Source organism: Gorilla gorilla, chromosome X (assembly GCF_029281585.2).
Source record: "Gorilla gorilla gorilla isolate KB3781 chromosome X, NHGRI_mGorGor1-v2.1_pri, whole genome shotgun sequence".
Classification (NCBI taxonomy): Eukaryota; Metazoa; Chordata; class Mammalia; order Primates; family Hominidae; genus Gorilla; species Gorilla gorilla.
Window position 1 is genome coordinate 30,607,399 of NC_073247.2, and position 17,030 is coordinate 30,624,428.

The 17,030-nt window shown below is 40.4% G+C and overlaps 1 protein-coding gene and 2 non-coding genes across 3 annotated transcripts; all 3 read right to left on the reverse strand.

The window, feature by feature from the left end:
* EIF1AX (eukaryotic translation initiation factor 1A X-linked) lies at positions 1 to 15,539 on the reverse strand. Its single transcript, XM_004063900.5, has 7 exons — positions 15,201 to 15,539; positions 11,462 to 11,545; positions 8,655 to 8,758; positions 6,866 to 6,916; positions 5,096 to 5,177; positions 3,430 to 3,521; positions 1 to 1,253 (listed from the first exon to the last, which is right to left on the reverse strand). The coding sequence occupies exons 1-7, from the start codon at positions 15,214 to 15,216 to the stop codon at positions 1,248 to 1,250; spliced, it is 435 nt and encodes a 144-aa protein (XP_004063948.1). The 5' UTR covers positions 15,217 to 15,539; the 3' UTR covers positions 1 to 1,247.
* Positions 8,983 to 9,052, reverse strand: LOC115932543 (small nucleolar RNA U2-30). Its single transcript, XR_004068810.1, has one exon. It is a non-coding gene; the product is annotated as a small nucleolar RNA U2-30 (small nucleolar RNA).
* Positions 9,223 to 9,302, reverse strand: LOC115932544 (small nucleolar RNA U2-19). The gene has a single exon (XR_004068811.1). It is a non-coding gene; the product is annotated as a small nucleolar RNA U2-19 (small nucleolar RNA).
* Positions 15,540 to 17,030: the final 1,491 nt, after the last annotated feature.

Genomic DNA, 17,030 nt, shown 5'->3' on the forward strand with positions numbered 1-17,030 from the left:
TGATGGATCTCTTCTTTTAATGTTGCATACAGTTTCAGTTTGGCTAGTGAGGGCTAACTAGCTCAGCCCTAGTTTCATTTTATTAGAGTTGACCACTAAAAACTAAAACAAAAAACAAAACCAAAACCATTCACATAATAAAATGTATCCTTAACACAAAATAAGGGTATAACATATTCTGCAGCATGACATTTTATTTTATTTCTCAGCTGTAGCTTTTTCATTCAGAAATTGGACACCATCTTTTCATTGAGTTGTTATTCCTTCCTCTTCCCTTAGCTTAGGGATATGTTGAAAAAGGCTTTTCAACAAGTATTTTATTTTTTACAAGTTGCTATGAAATTAAAATTTATATATATCTTAAGTGTTTATAAAGCACTCAAAATTGTAGCTTACATGTATATGACTTCTGAAAATAAAAATCACACTTCTAACATAATCTTTCTGCTCTGCAAAAATATTCTACATACATGCATATGATCAAAACAATCTTTTCATGTTTGGGGTATTTCTTACACATAGTAAAAGAAAAGTCAACAATTAAATCAGTACTTCCCCTGTTAAGATAACTGAGGGCCACCTAGTGTTCAATTTCTGCAACTACTAAGCTTACAAATTCAATACTGCTATTAAAACCCAGGTTCTGAAAACTGCATTTTGGAAATTTTTTTTTTTTATGTTTACGGTGGCAAAATACGACTATGAAAAGAACACGATATCAAAATCAGTATAAAAATAGCCACAGGCTACTTAAATATGACAAACAAACTTATTTTTTTTCTTCAAATGCAGATTTCTGCCTCCCTCAAATTGTATCAAAATCTCAAGGGAATATCTAGGTAACTGGAATATACACAATGACTCCATACAATCAAGAGGCCAAGGCTTAATCAGATTCCGTGAGGACAAGGCAAATGATTTCTTCAAAACACCCATTTTCTTACTGGAAGTGGTAGGAAAAGCAGCAATGCATTTTTTTTTTTTTTTTTTTTTTTGTAATTAGTAGACATGGTCTTCTACCCATAAGCTCCATTACATTAAAACAACAAAGTGGGCTTAACATCTCACTTAAGATAATTTAGCATTATTATCAGTTTTAAAAAAACCAAAAATATCTTAGAAACAAATCAGTCTGCTTTAACAAATTGCATTCATGCTAATGAAATTTTAATCTTCTTTGTCATGGTCAAAATCCAAATTGTAGGACAATCTTCAGAAAAGATGGAATGTAAAATGTTGAGTTCAATTTAGATCTGGAAGGGAAAAGAACATCAGATGAAAGGAAAAAGAATTCTTATATTCCAACAGCCTACTCCATATATAAGGGAGACTTTCACCTCCTTAGGCTATGTGAGAAACAAATCCAGTTTGAAGAAGAAATTCCTATAATTCTGGCCTGCTATAAGTAAATCGTGATGATCTCCTTTGTAATGTTACATGTTATGCAAAATATTCTTAATAAAATTTACTGTCTCCTTCCTTTAATGCTTGTAATTTGAGATTTTTGTATCTCATGGATGGGAGCAGACACGGGAAGCATGATATGATTGATCCCGTTCAGTGTGATACTGACCTAATTCTCCTGAGTCAATCTGGTTATAGTTAAAACATCTATAAACCACCTGGAGAAATGTCTCAAAGAGTAGGGTTCTCAGGTGACAGAGCCAACTTTTACAAAATGTTCAAGAGAACTCCTTTAATAATCACTGTCTTTACCATCCCTTTTCCAGCCAGCCAGCTGGGTCCAGTTCTGAGGAGGCGTGGGCCCAGATCCAGAAATTTTTACTGAGAAAATCTTGACCATGCCTAGATTCTCAACCCATTATCTTGGTGCATGCGGCTTCATATCCATGCATGTTCTCTGGTTAGGTTCCTTAATTTATTTTTTTTAAAGAGGCCTTCTACCCCGGCTCAGATGTCAAAACGTTTGGGTTGGCACTTAATCCATATGTCAGCTGCAAGCTCTTATTTACCAAAGAATAGAATTGTTAATTCTATTGTCAAAATATTAGTAACAGTTTAGTCATAAGACTCCTCTTGGCTCAGGGTCTCCAAAATTAAGAAAATAACAGAACAATATGTTTATTTCCCACTTCCTATTTTTGTGTACATGTTAAAATGTCTATAATATTAGTAATTTAACTCACAGTGTGAGTATTCTTGGTCAGGAACAACTGCTCTAGGTATTCCGAAATTCCATCTTTGCATCAAATTTAACGTTATTATGTTATTTATTTAGAGACAAAGTCTGGCTATGTTACCCAGGCTGGTCTTGAACTCCTGGGCTCAGGTGATCCTCCCCTATCAGTCTCCTGAGTAGCTGGGACTATGGGTGCATACCGCCACATCTGACTTATTATTGTTTTTGGGTTGAAATACACAGGTGGTTTCTGAACTACTTTTTAGTTAAAAGAGGTTTGAAAAGAAAAGCCCAAAACAGATTTAAGAGTAACACCCCAATCGCTAAATAAATTTATACTGCCAAAAGATTAAGTTTGAATTTCATTCAATTACAGTAACAGCAGAAGTGCAGTAAAGCATTTACACTTACGGGCATTACTACTTTATTATTAGGAAAGACAATCCATTTTCCTCAAAATAAACATACCAACTGCAAACCAAGAGTTTGCCGACAGTACACACCCAACAGCTAAAAATACCATAACTGGCAACAGGCTTCCATTTTGACAAGGCTTTCAGTGTATGTTGTAATTCCAATGCTTCATATCAAACTGGTTCAAACAAGATTCTTTCAACACACTAATATTTCAATTAAAAAGGCATGTTCCTTTGATAAGATCTATTTTTCAACTGTCCACTAAATTTCTTAATGGCTATCTCTTTAGAGACTCTTAATTAAACAAGTTATGATTAGAGTGGCTGGCGTTAATATTGCCAATGCAAACACTGACCTTTTCAGGAAGAGAAATTGAAGAGGGTTATAAGAATTCTCAAAATAGGGCCGGGCATGGTGGCTCACGCCTGTAACCCCAGCACTTCGGGAGGCCGAGGAGGGCAGATCACCTGAGGTCAGGAGTTCGAGACCAGCCTGGCCAACGTGGTGAAACCTCATCTCTACTAAAAATACAAAAATTAGCCAGGCGTGGTGGCACGCGCCTGTAGTCCCAGCTATTCGGGAGGCTGAGGCAAGAGAATCACTTAAACCCAGGAGGCAGAGATTGCAGTGAGCTGAGATTGTACCTGGGTGACAGAACAAAACTCCATCTCAAAAAAAAAAAAAAAAAGAATTCTCAAAATATAAACAGTTTGACCAGGTGTCTTCTAAATAATATTATTTAATTCAGACAATTCTCAAAATATAACCTTATTTAAGTGTCCCATGTTCTTAAAATTAATGGATGTTAGGGGAAAGTTGGTTTCTCCATGGATAATAACAAAAATTGGAAAACACAAGGTACATCTACTTACGTCATCAATATCTTCATCATCATCTCCAATGTCATCAAACTGAATTTCATCATCATCTCCAGGACCAAATGTATCAGTTTCATTGATTTTAGCTAAGGACACAGTAAGAAATACTCGTAAGTCAGCATTGTAATTTAATCAAAGTTTCATCATTAGAAGAGCATTCCTTTTATATAAGACAATTACTATAAAGAATATTTTATGAAAAAAAATTCCTGCAGTGTCACTGCTATGTCAAGATGGGAGTATTTGTGTTACCATTTTCTTTTGTTTGCAAAGGTATTTTTAGTAAGGAAGGCCCTAATTACACTAATTCTGAAGCTATCATAACTTTCAGGTATACTTCTCAACATACAAGGAAATATGGTAACAACATATTTCCTTAAGAATAGCTGGTTCACTAATCATCAGATAGACTCATCAATCAGAAAGATCTGGTCAAATCATGATTACCCCTAAGCAATGAAAATGAACCAGGAAGCGCTAGTCCTATTCCTATATACATTAACATTTCTTAGATCAGAAATGCTAAGTAATTTCAGCAGGACTTTCATGCTTAAGTAAAATATAACAAAATTATGTTTTTTCTTAAGATACAACAGAGCCAAAAATAGTAACTGCCAAGTGAAAATGCAGGCCTACAGAACAGTATGTCAAGTACATTTCCCCTTTGATGAGGTTATAAGGGACTTATTTTTAGGCTTTCTGTGTTAAGAATTCATTACTTTTGTATTTGGAAGGGTGAAAACCAAGAAATGTTGCTTTTAAAAAATCCTATGGGATACTATTATACAACGATAAAATGGAAATATAACTTTTTAATAAAAATCAGTAATGAGGCCGGGCATGGTGGTTCACCTGAAATCCCAGCACTTTGGTAGACAGAGGTGGGTGGATCATCTGAGGTCAGGAGTTTGAGACTAGCCTGACCAACGTGGTGAAACCCCGTCTCTACTAAAAATACAAAATTAGCCGGGCATGGTGGTGCATGCCTGTAATCTCAGCTGCTTTGGAGGCTGAGAATCGCTTGAACCTGGGAGGCAGAGGTTGCAGTGAGCCAAGACTGCACCACTGCACTCCAGCCTGGGCAAAAGAGTGAGACTCCATTTCAAAACAAACAAACAAAATCAGTAACGGTACCTAATTACTTGCCCTTGCTTCATGGTTTTTTTTTTTTTTTTTTTTAATTTTTTTTGAGACAAGGTCTCACTTTGTCACTCAGGCTCGAGTATAGTGGCATGATCATAGGTCACTGCATCCTTGAACTCTTGGACTCAAGCAATCCTCCCGTCTTGGCCTCCCAAGTAGCTGAGACTACAGGCGTGTGCCACCATGCCCGGCTGACTTGCACTTCGTGTTTAACCCATATGCGCACTGACAGTCTCTCGAGGAAGGAATTTTAATAGATACTATAACAAAATTATTCCTTTAGTTAGCATTATATGGAAGTCCAAAGCTTACAGAACTCCTCACCATATTTATTAGGAACAGAATTCCAGTAATTTCTTTCTTATAGTATCTAGTATTATGAAGCATAGGCAGGCATACTTAAAACTAAAAATGTAAGCACTAAAGTAAATAAGCAAAATCCATAGTTCCTTCACCTAAACAGCAACAGATAACCTAAATACCATATGACAAGTTAATATAGTAACTCAGACATTACCATGCTCTGGAAGCTCGCCATATGCCTTCAGACTTCTAGCTTCGTCTGCATTGTATTTTAAAATTACATCAGCTTTGTTATCCTTAAATAGAGACAAATAACTTTAAAAAACTGATCATAATAAAATATTATCAGTTATTTCATAAATTCTCATATTCAATAAACAATCAAATCTCACCGTTTTACTATAAATCTTTCTCCTTTTAAATTTTAAAGCTTTCTCATACCCTCTGAAAAAGATCCTTGGGTTTAACCCAAGAGGAAGCTTATGTACATGCCTGAATGATTAACAAGCTTGGGAAATATAAAGATCTCACTTTAATAAGAGCAGAACTGTGCATACCCCATATTTTAGATTATTTAATATTACCCTTTGATCAGAAGTCTTTTGAAGTACAAAAGTTCCCTGGGACAATAATTTGCAGGGTGATCAAACACTGCAATTCCAAAACTGAGACTGAACTGAGACTGGTATAATGACCTAAGGAAATTATACCTTTCTGTATTATCTGTGCTTCTTTGCCTAGGTATCAATCACAATCTCCTGTGGAGCTTTTATATCTTCTGAAGATAGATTAGTAGATGTGAAGAGAAGCCCAAGAATTAGTATTGTGAGAAGTTCTTTAGGTATTTCTGATGCAAAAGTCCCATTGAGAAATACTGCCTTAGAATGTTTCTACTTCCCTATTTGAAAATAATTTAACTCAGTTAAGGGAGAAAATTGATTGCTTCAACTTCAAGGACAGTGTGATTCAGACCAGTACTTCTTAAAATGTAAAGTGTATAGAAGCCTATGGAGATCTTATTAAAATGCATGTTCTGACTGAAGAGTCAAAGAACCTGTATTTCTAACAAGCTTCCAGAAGATGCTATTGAGCCACTGACCACCCTGTAAGTAGGAGGGGCACGGAAAGATCACGAATAATTTCAAATCAGAAGTTGGTCCTGGCTGTCACTTTACAGTCAAAATGTTACTCATTTCGGACCCTAGGTTTCCTTATCTATCGAACAGGAAATTACTTATTCTTCCTATTTCTGGGGTTATTGTTAGATCATAAGAAAAAAATGGACATTAAAATGGTATGAATTTAAAGCAAGCTTTCTCACCTCAGCGCTATGGATTATTGTGAGGCGGACCATTCTCTGTTATGGGATGCTGTCCTGTGTCCACCCCAGCCTCTATCTACTACATGCTAGCAGCACTGCACCCATCCCCCAGTTGTGACAACCAGAAAAGTCTCCAGACACTGCCAATGTCCCTTGGAGGGCAAAACTGCCCACAGTTGATAAACAATGGTTTAAAGTGAAGATTTAAATTATTTATTCTGGATTTTTTTTTTAAATCAAAGTATGATCGAGGCTATACAAATAGAGATAGTATCATAGAGGGATGATTTCCAATAGGTGGATGTCAAATGGATCTCACAGACCCACAATGAGTCTACAGAGTCAAGGGTTACGATCACGAAAGGCAACCACCACTTTCTTTCTTTCCCAAGTGCTCCTTTAGATTTATAGCACATACCTATGTCGTGATGTGTATTGTAATTACTTGTGTGCTTAACTCTCTCCACTACCAGGCTATGAGCCTTTTGTGGGATGGGCACTTAACTCATTCAGCTGTATCCCCTAGAATAATGGCTCCCAGATTTTGATTTAAACATAATCCCTGGGATACCTAGCACAATGCCTAAAACAAAACTGGCTCTTAAGAAATGGCTCATCAAATTCAAGCCAGTAAAATAGGAAAAATTTACATGTAAATTTTACCTGGTAGTCTCGGAGACCAACCAATATAATGTCCGAGGTATTTATCCAAACCTACAAAAGAAAAGTCACTGCCCGTCATATTTAAAATAACGAAGAATCAAGGAATTCCAGAGTAACAATCAATTAGTTTAGAAATTAAGAGATTTTAGGCCAGGAGCGGTGGCTCATGCCTGTAATCCCAGCACTCTGGGAGGCCAAGGTGGGCGGATCACCTGAGGTCAGGAGTTCGAGACCATCCTGGCCAACATGGCAAAAACCCGTCTCTACTAAAAAATACAAAAATTAGCTGGGCGTGGTGGCATGCCCTTGTAGTCCCAGCTACTCGGGAGGCTGAGGCTGGAGAATCACTTGAACCTGGGAGACAGAGGTTGCAGTGAGCCAAGACTGCGCTACTGCACTCCAGCCTGGGCAACAGAGTGAGACTCCGTCTCAAAAAAACAAATAAATAAACGTCTTTAAAAGAAAAAAAAAAGAAAAGAAATTAAGAGATTTTAGTTTGGGCTGGCATTGTGGCTCACGCCTATAATCCCAGCACTTTGGGAGGCCGAGGCCGGCGGATCACTTGAGGTCAGGAGTTCAAGACCAGCCTGGCCAAAATGGTAAAACCTTGTCTTTACTAAAAATACAAAAATTAGCAAGACGTGGTGGCGCATGCCTATAATCCCAGCTACTCAGGAGGCTGAGGCTGGAGAAACACTTGAATCTGGGAGGCGGAGATTGCACTGAGCCAAGATTGTGCCACTGCACTCCAGCCTGGATGACAGAGTGAGACTCTGTCTCAAAAAAAAAAAAAGAAAGAAAAAGAAAAAAAGATTTTAGTTTGGGAATAGAAGGATTAACATACCAAATTTAAAAAAATAAATACAAAATCAGAGTTGGGACTTTTAGTCAACCTGATTAATAAATCTGCCTGAATAACTACTGTGATGGTGAATTAATCATTACTTTCCAAGGCAGTCCATTCACGATGACATTCAAGAGATGCAACATTAATACAATGCTTATATAACTCATATTCAAATTTTCTGAATATACACTTTACAGCTACATGTCCAATTCCTAAATCAGAATCCAAACAAGGGCAACCTACTCCATTTAACTGTCAGGTCTCTTTAAGTTTCCTTGCAACTAAAATAGTACCCCAGCTTTTTTTTTTTTTTTTTTTTTTTTTTGAAACTTTCATGACAGTAACATTGCATTAAGAGCTCGGCCATCTGGCTGGGTACAGTGGCTCATGCCTATAATCCCAGCATTTTGAGAGGCCAAGGTGGGCTGACTGCTTGAGCTCAGGATTCGAAACCAGCCTAAGCAACACGAAGAAACCCCATCTCTACAAAAAATACAGAAATTAGCCAGGCATGGTGGCACAGGCCTGTAGTCCCTGCTACACGGGAGGCTGAAGTGGGAGGATCACTTGAACCAATGAGGGTGAGGTTACAGTGAGCCCAGATCATGCCACTACACTACAGGCTGGGTGATAAGAGTGAGACCTTGTATCAAAAAAAAGACAAGGAAAAAAAAAACCGGGCCGTTTGTTTTTGCAGAATGTCTCTCAATTTGGACTTTTTGGGCAGGAATACAATATAAGTGATACAAATGCTTCTTTAACATTAGAACCTGTATAAAATTACCATTACAGACCTTGCTATTTTACTTATAGGTAAATCACTGTTTACCAAGGTAAGTCTTTTGGGAATTTCCAAAAATGAAGTCCATGGACAGTTAAAAACTGTAGAGGGATTTTCCCCCTTAACCAATTTTATATTAAAGTAAAACAAATCACACCTACCTTTTTTCTCAATTTTCCTCTGATGTGACATAACCTCTTTACACCATCGAAACACATTGCTTCTAGCCGTCCGTTTCCCAACATTTTGATTACCTGAGCATACTCTAGCGGGGAGAAAGGAAAAGGGTATGGGATATTGTTCAACTTTTGATAACAGCAACTTAAAGTCCACATAAAACTGTCAAGAGAATAAAGGTGCACCAGTTGGGAATAAATACATACAGTAAAAATATAAACAAACATAAGGGAGTGATAAACATCAAGTTAGTTAATGGCAGAGCTAGAACTAAGACTCTATGATGCCATTTCTTTCTTTCTTTCTTTTTTCTGAGCTCAGGTCAAGTGTAGAAACCTTCATAGTTACAAAGGTCAGTCGTAAAACCTTTACATCATTGCCCAGAAATGATTAGGCTTTCATAGACATACATACGCACCCCCTCACCCCCAGTCTCATTCATTCCTACAACTGCTACCTTTATAAACACATGTGGGTGCACACACACACACACACCCCACACACACACCAGACATATCCCCTTATTGTTTTACATTGTTTTATAGTTTTGCTTCTCAGAACTGTAGAGATCATGCATCAGGTAGACTGGAAAGCCTTCTGATGCTCAGATTTGGCTAGTTTCATCATTGATCCACTTCAGTAAAAGCAGATCTCAGAGAATGTAATGCCATTTCTATAATATACTGTCTCTGCTATTAGACATGTTTAAATTATCGACTCATTCTGAATAAGTAGATTGACTACCCCACTTTTGGCTCTCCTTTACCTCAGTACCTTTAGGTGCAAATCTCATATAATTTTTAGTTCATTTAGCAAACAAAAACAAACTTCAAACAATGTCTTTGTTGAATTAGAATATGACTAATCCCCAGAGAGGATGTCCATTAATTTGTAAATACACTGAGACTTCATTTTGAAAGGCTCAACAGTGGGGATGACTTGTGGAAGTCAATTACTCAGACTACAGTGAGTTTAGCACCCACCTACCACCTCAACATGGTTGGTCAACTCAAAGGCAGCCTTTCTTCTGAAGTGAGGGAAAAAGTAATAATAAAACAGTGTCTGCCCAAGTCAAGTCAGCTGCTATTTTAGAGGCAAGGATGACCAAGGCTAAGAAACCAAAGGACTTTTAGCCAGAAAACGTATCTCATGTTTACTGGTTTATATGTATGGCATAATAAATCCACCCAAAGTTCTATTAAAAGCTAAAGTACTGGAATACCTGAGGAAATATGAATTTGGAGTATATACTAGATATTATATCAATATCAAATTACCTGAGTGTGATAATTCTCTTCTAGTTATATAAGAAAATATACTTGCACTTAGAAGATACATGATCAGGTAAGGGAAAAGTAACATGATGTCTCTAAATTTCAAATGGTCCTCAAGAAATCCTACATATGGGGCTGGGTGCGGTGGCTCACGCCTGTAATCCCAGCACTTTCGGAGGCCGAGACAGGCGGATCATGAGGTTAGGAGATCGAGACCCATCCTGGCTAACACAGTGAAACCCCATCTCTATTAAAAATACAAAAAAAATACCCAGGTATGGTGGCGGGCACCTGTAGTCCCAGCTACTTGGGAGGCTGAGGCAGGAGAATGGCGTGAACCCGGGAGGCGGAGCTTGTAGTGAGCCAAGATCACGCCACTGCACTCCAGCCTGGGCGACAGAGCAAGACTCCATCTCAAAAAAAAATTAAAAAATCCTACATATATATTTCTTTATATGTGTGTGTACAGATGAAGGATTTAAGGGAGTTTGTTGCACTAATACTGCAACTTTCTGTAGGTTTGAAATGACTCGAAATAAAAGTAACAGGAAAGGGCAAATGATCCAGTTAGGATTGACTAGTGCTATGTATCTTGGTCTGGCCCTTACAATATTCTTCAGTCTAATAAAATCAGTTAACTGTTCAGTTTCATTTTATTGTAGTTTACGAAGTTATATGCTAATGGCACTGGAGAATGGAGAGGTCTATAAGGGCCTCAGGCTCATCCTTCAAATGTCCATGGTCTACTCAACATATTATATGTACCATTCACTATCAGAAATGCTAATCATAGAACTGCCTACTAAATCATAGAACTGTCAACCATAGCTTTTGAGGCTCAATTCCCTCTGAACTATACGACACATTCTTAGTTCCCAGTACTTTGGGAGGTCATGGTGGGAGAATCACTTGAGCCCAGGAGTTCGAGAACAGCCGGGGCAACATATGAAGACCTCATCTCTATACAGTGTTTTTTTTTTGTTTTTTTTTTTTTGTTTTTTGAGACAGAGTCTCCCTCTGTCACCCAGGCTGGAATGCAGTAGTGTGATCTCAGCTCACTGCAACCTCCGCCTCCCAGGTTCAAACAATTCTCCTGCCTCAGCCTCCTGAGTAGCTGGGATTACAGGCACGTGCCACCACGCCCAGCTAATTTTTGTAATTTTAGTAGAGACAGGGTTTCATCATGTTGGTCAGGCTGGTCTCGAACTCCTGACCTCGTGATCCGCCCGCCTTGGCCTCCCAAAGTGCTGGGATTACAGACGTGAGCCACTGCGCCCAGCCTAAAAAATTTTTTAAAATTAGCCAGACGTGGTGGTGTGTGCCTGTAGTCCCAAATACTCGGGAGGCTGAAGTGGAAGGACTGCTTCAGCCCAGGAGGTCATGGCTGCAGTGGGCTGTAATCGTGCCACCACACTTCACCCTGGGCAACGGGCAAGACGCTGTCTCAAAAAAATAAAGTCCCCAGCTAAAAAAGAAAGGATGTTATTTTAAAAAGCGTAATTTATGAAAACACTTACCCTGACCATCCTCTTTGAATACCAGTTCTCTTTTTTCAGATTCATTCTCATTCTTACCTCTGCGTCTATTTTTACCTCCTTTACCTGATGGTTTAAAAAAAAGAAAAGGAGGTAAATGACATTAATTATCTGTAAAACAGTATGAAATAAAATGAAATTAAGGCTTATAAAACCATTTTTTAAAAGATGACTTAAATTAAAAAATTCATCTATTTTAGCTACTCAATCATATTACATTTACAATCTCCAATCCCAACATTAACACATTATCACCTCCCTACCCTTCTTGGAATTTCCTTTGGGGATTTTTCTGACATAAAATACACATAAATAGCAGATGTTATGTTAAAAAATATAGAAAAACATTTCACTTTAGCATCCATCCTTTTGAAATAAAAATGCAATTCTATACATATTCTTCTAAGCGGAAATCTTGGGTGTCTTCTAAAGCCAGGCCCTATGCAAGGAACTCGATACTTTCAAAATTAAGTGAAGACAGTGTCTGGACAGAGAACTGTGGTTTTCAAACTTTTGGTAGCAGAGTACCATAAATATTGAAATCTCACTGGGTGCAGTGGTGTGCACCTAGGGTCTCAGCTACTCAGGAGGCTCAGGTGGGAGGATCACTTGAGCAAGCCCAGGAGGTTCCAGGCTAGCCTGGGCAACATAGCGAGACGCTGTCTCTTAAAAAATAAAAAAGATCTGTTCGGTACCCAATTTACTTTCTTTTATAATGCTGGTCCCTACTCAACATCCCTGTTTCTATTATATGACCCCAGTGACGATGCTCTTAACCACTATGCAATAATTCTGCCCATTTACTTGTCACAATCACCCCATGAGGTCATAACATTCATTTATTCCCAGTTTACCCATGAGTTCCCTGAAGCTCAGAGAAGTTAAGTAAGTCGCTTAGCTTCAGTGAGTAAATCAGTTCACTGATTACAGTCAGTAAGCTGGGGTGACCAAAGTCACAATGTTTTTTTTGCCCCTAGCCCCCACATAAGCTTACCTCTCCACAGCATTTTGCTCCCATTCCAGAAAGGAAACCACATTGGCAGCCATTTCCAAAAGGCAGGAAAAAGGCTGTAAGTGGTAATGACCCTAAGAGACTCATGGGAAGAGCTTGGAAGCAGCAAAAAGTTCATAACCCAAATAGAATCATGAATGTGCACCTGATCAATGCAAAGACAGACATCTAACTTCTTGAATCAAGTCCACTTACTATCTCCTGGGGCAGTCTCACATTGCTCTGTGCTATTTTAGGGGGGCCTCTACAATTTCCTGACCCACCTAGAGTCCTTAGAATTCAGTATCTGAGGCATTCTTAGGGAACACTGAAACTAATTCCTAGAAAGAGAAAAGTATCAAGCCATTAATCATGCCAGATCTGCACAACAGAGTGCAAGCTCCTTTAGGGCAAGATCATACCTGCTCTGTTTATTGAGTTATATACCTGAGTTCACTAATTCTTCAAATGAATCTGTCAAGAATAGTCCATATATTGCTAACGGAGTGGTGAGTTAAAAATCATAGGCAGTAACTTCTTCAAAGTGTGGGAGCACTATACCCTAAATGCTTATGAGTGGGCCAAATGATACCCCTTTTCCTGATTTGAGGATGGGTTTCTAAGAATTTCTAGAATAAGCTGATATGAATCAATCCAAAGCAAAAGTCACTTAACACATAGTATGTGGCAAATTTTACCCTTACTTGTGTAACCACAGCTTATATTCACAGGGCTTCTGGAATTTTCCAATGAAGAAAAACAACAATAAACGACTTTATTTCTACATTAGTAAATCCCATCTCATAAAATTCAGGTGTCATGAAAAGTACCATTCCTCTAAGTAAGATAACTAAGAACTGATTGGTTTCAGACAGTACAGGAATGATAAACACCAAACTCAGCCTGGTGATTACCTCCAAAAAGAGAGTAAAAGGTGATTAGGGCTTTATCTCAATCTGCATTGTAACTCTTAAATTCAGAGTAATGGGTTCCCAGGTACATCATGTTAGCTGTATTTTTTGTATGCCTCAAATGTTATTTAAGAAAAGATTAATTACTTGTCAATTTACCAGAATTAACCATACCCTGATCATTCCCCTTTGTATTTCATTGCCATGTAATGGGATGTTCTTTAAATTCTCTGTTGAATGAATGAGACTAGGTCTGAGTGTACAACAATTAAAGTGACATCAACATTCTTTAAACCAGAGTTGTTTTGGAGAAATTCCCAGAGAGGCTTTCTTAAGACATGAGGCTAGGGAACTAGATGTGATTTAGTATAGAAGTCCTATCCCCTTGGAACCAAAGCAGAACCTATTATTCACCTAAGGGTGGAGTCGACAGGAGGTAGGTGACTTAAACCAACAAATATTTATTGAGCATCTACTAATTGTCAAGTGCTAGCAATCCAATGAGATTAAGACAGATACTATTCCTGCCTTGTAGAGCTTACAGCCTGGTGGAAGAATTGGAAATCTTATTACTAGAAATAAAGGTGAGAATAAGATGGAAGTGATCCCCTTACCACCTCAGAGAGAATAAAGGATTATACAGAAGAAAACCGTGAGACTTTAAAATTTTTTGTTTATAACTCCATCTTTTCCAAAATAATCAGCAGTGACTGCACCAACTTGTGCACAGAACACCTCGACCAAGTACCCTAAGGGATAAAGTAATAAGTGACAGCTACAAAGAGGAAATGTGGTAGAATCCCTGGAGCCAGCTGTCAAGTAGAAAAGAGAGCAGAAGTAGGCCTGTGTCAGGGGAGGGTTTCCTCTAGAATGAATAATCAAAGGAGACTACTTACGGATCTATGAAGTATGCTCCTCTCCTGTAGGAAAATACAGTATTTTCCCTATATTTACTTGCACAATTTTCTTCAAGTTATATGGCTATTAAAAATGACAGGAAAATTGTAAATCTATAAAAGTAATTTCTTTAGGAGTGTTCTGCTTTTTTTTTTTTTTTTTTTTAAGATTAGGCCTTCCTTTTTGGAAATCCCAAATAAAGTTATCCTCAAGTCTGATCATTTGTGAACGCTTAGCCTCAGAATGGAGGACACTTAAATTAGGTCTTTATTCTCACAACATATGCATCATCTGAAGCAAAAGTAGAAAACTTGGCTCAATATGGAATAAGTCTTCAGCAAACAAACATAAGCTATATCCTGTAAAGGGATGGAGAGAGTAAATCTCTAGAGGTGAGCCTTAGAAATGCATCAAGGTTTCACCCACTGTTCACAATGGACAGCGAGTAGCCTCAACAATACTGAACTGTCCATAAAGAAACCCATGCAGGAGTATCCGGTGCTCACGAATGCAGACAGCACTCTGAAAGTTCAGAACGGCTTCCAGGGATTAACCCCTCATGCCCGGGAAGGCCAAATGGGCCTATCTATTAAGCCTAGGCCGCCCCGGGGAAGGTTCCCGCCACCGTCCCCACCGAGCAGCGGTCAGTCTGGCGCGAATCAGGAGCAAAAGCCCACATTCTCCCGCAGGAGGCCCTACAAAAATGGCGCCGGCTCCACCCCAATGTGACCAAACTGGGCAACAGGAGTTAACTTCCCAGCTCCTCTCCCGAGCTCAGAGTCGCCTGTGGGGCGCCCAGCCGCGGGCAGGCAGGGCGGGAAGGAAAAAGGGTCACTGCGGCCTGGGTGACCTGCAATCTACGGGCAGGACCTGGGAGACCCGGCCGAGCAGAGCCGTGGTCCGGGGGTCCGGGCGGCATTACCTTTATTCTTGGGCATGGCGGTGGCGGCGACCTCGCGGCGTCTCTGACTTCTTTCCGGGTAGCGGCGACCGCGGCGGCTGCTGCTCCGAGGGACGACACGAGGGAGCGCGCGGGACCAAGTAGGTGCTGGAGGCCAGGCAACGTGCGCGGGAGAGGCTGGCGACCAAGCTCTTCAGAGATCCGCCTGCGTCCACGCTCGGCGGCAGCAAATGGCGTCGCGACTCTTTGCGTCGCTTTTCCCCGCCTCCCGTGGCCGGCTGGGCCCGCCCCCAGGCTTTACGGCGCAGGCGTGGCCGACTGACTCCTATTGTTAGAGCCGAGGGAGACGCGTTGTGGGAGGGTGCGCAGCAAGCCAGAGAGGACGCGAGGGGCAGGGCCTCAAGCAGAGAAAAGGCGGAGTCAGGGAGGGAGGGGGAGAGACTCTGCGTCATAGAAAAGGGCGGGTTGAGGTGGCGCTTGCTTCTGGTTAAGACCAGACCTCTGCTGCTTTGTAGCAAACGCGCGTCTCCCGGTTTGACAAGTGGCTGACTCGTTAACCTCGTGGTTAGCTCAGTTTTTAAAAAATATATATATTTTTATTTTTATTTTATTTTTTGAGACGGAGTCTTGCTCTAGAGTCGCCCAGGCTGGAGTGCAGTGGCGCGATCTCGGCTCACTGCAACCTCTGCCGCCCGGGTTCAAGCGATTCTCCTGCCTCGGCCTCCGGAGTAGCTGGGATTACAGGCACGTGCCACCACGCCCGTCTAATTTTTGTGTTTTTAGTAGAGACGGGGTTTCAGCATCTTGGCTAGGCTGGTCTTGAACTCCTGACCACGTGATCCACCCGTCTCGGCCTCCCAAAGTGCTGGGATTACAGGCGTGAGCCACCGCGCCCGGCCAATATTTTAATTTTTTTATTAAGACGGAGTCTCGCTCTATCGCCCAGGCTGGAGTGCAGTGGCGCGATCACGGCTCACTGCAACCTCCGCCTCCCGGGCTCAAGCGATTCTCCTGCCTCAGCCTACCGAGTAGCTGGGATTACAGGCATGTGCCACCATGCCCAGGTAATTTTAGTACTTTTAGTTGAGACGGGGTTTCACCATGTTGGCCAGGCTGGTCTCGAACTCGTGACCTCAACTCGCGCCCGCCTCGGCCTCCCAAAGTGCTGGGATTACAGGCGTGAGCCACCGTGCCCAGCCGGTTAGCTCATAACGCAGTCCTTTCACTTGCCCAGCCGGGTTGGGAGCCTGATGGGAAGGGCAAGGCTTTCCTGGCATCCATTACCAAAGCATAATATTTGCATGGCACTTGTTATTACTCTTTAAGTCTGTCTGTCCTACCTCACTGTAAACCTTACCGGGCAGAGACCATGTTTGTTGCTTACCATTACCCCCACTTAGCTGAATGTCTGGCACATAATAGGTGTTCAATACACACAGAAAGGAAGGGAGGGAGGGGAGAAAAGACTTAAGCTCAATGTTAATGGGCTGAATTGTGTCCCCCCCAAAATTCGTATGTTCACATTCTAATCCCCAGTAACTCAATGTGACTGTATTTGGACATAAGTTCTTCAAAGACGTGATTAAATTGAAATGAGGTCATTAGTGTGGACCCTTATCTGACTGGTGTCCTTACAAGAAGATATTATTAGGCCACAGGCATAGAGGGAGAACACCACGTGAACAAGAAGGTAGCCATCTATAAGCCCAGGAGAGAGGCCAACCCTGTTGACGCTTGATTTTAGACTTTTAGTCTCCAGAACAATGAGAAAATAAATTTCTGTTGTTTAAGCCACTCAGTACGTGGTACTTTGTTATGACAGTCCTAGCAAACTAATACAGCTGGCTAATG

Excerpts from the sequence above, each read along its gene's own strand:
- EIF1AX (XM_004063900.5), bottom strand. Across the intron at positions 8,759-11,461 it reads ATTCAAAGAGGATGGTCAGG|AGTATGCTCAGGTAATCAAA; the intron begins GTAAGTGTTTTC and ends TCTCCCCGCTAG. Across the intron at positions 3,522-5,095 it reads TGGCGAGCTTCCAGAGCATG|CTAAAATCAATGAAACTGAT; the intron begins GTAATGTCTGAG and ends CTGTGTCCTTAG.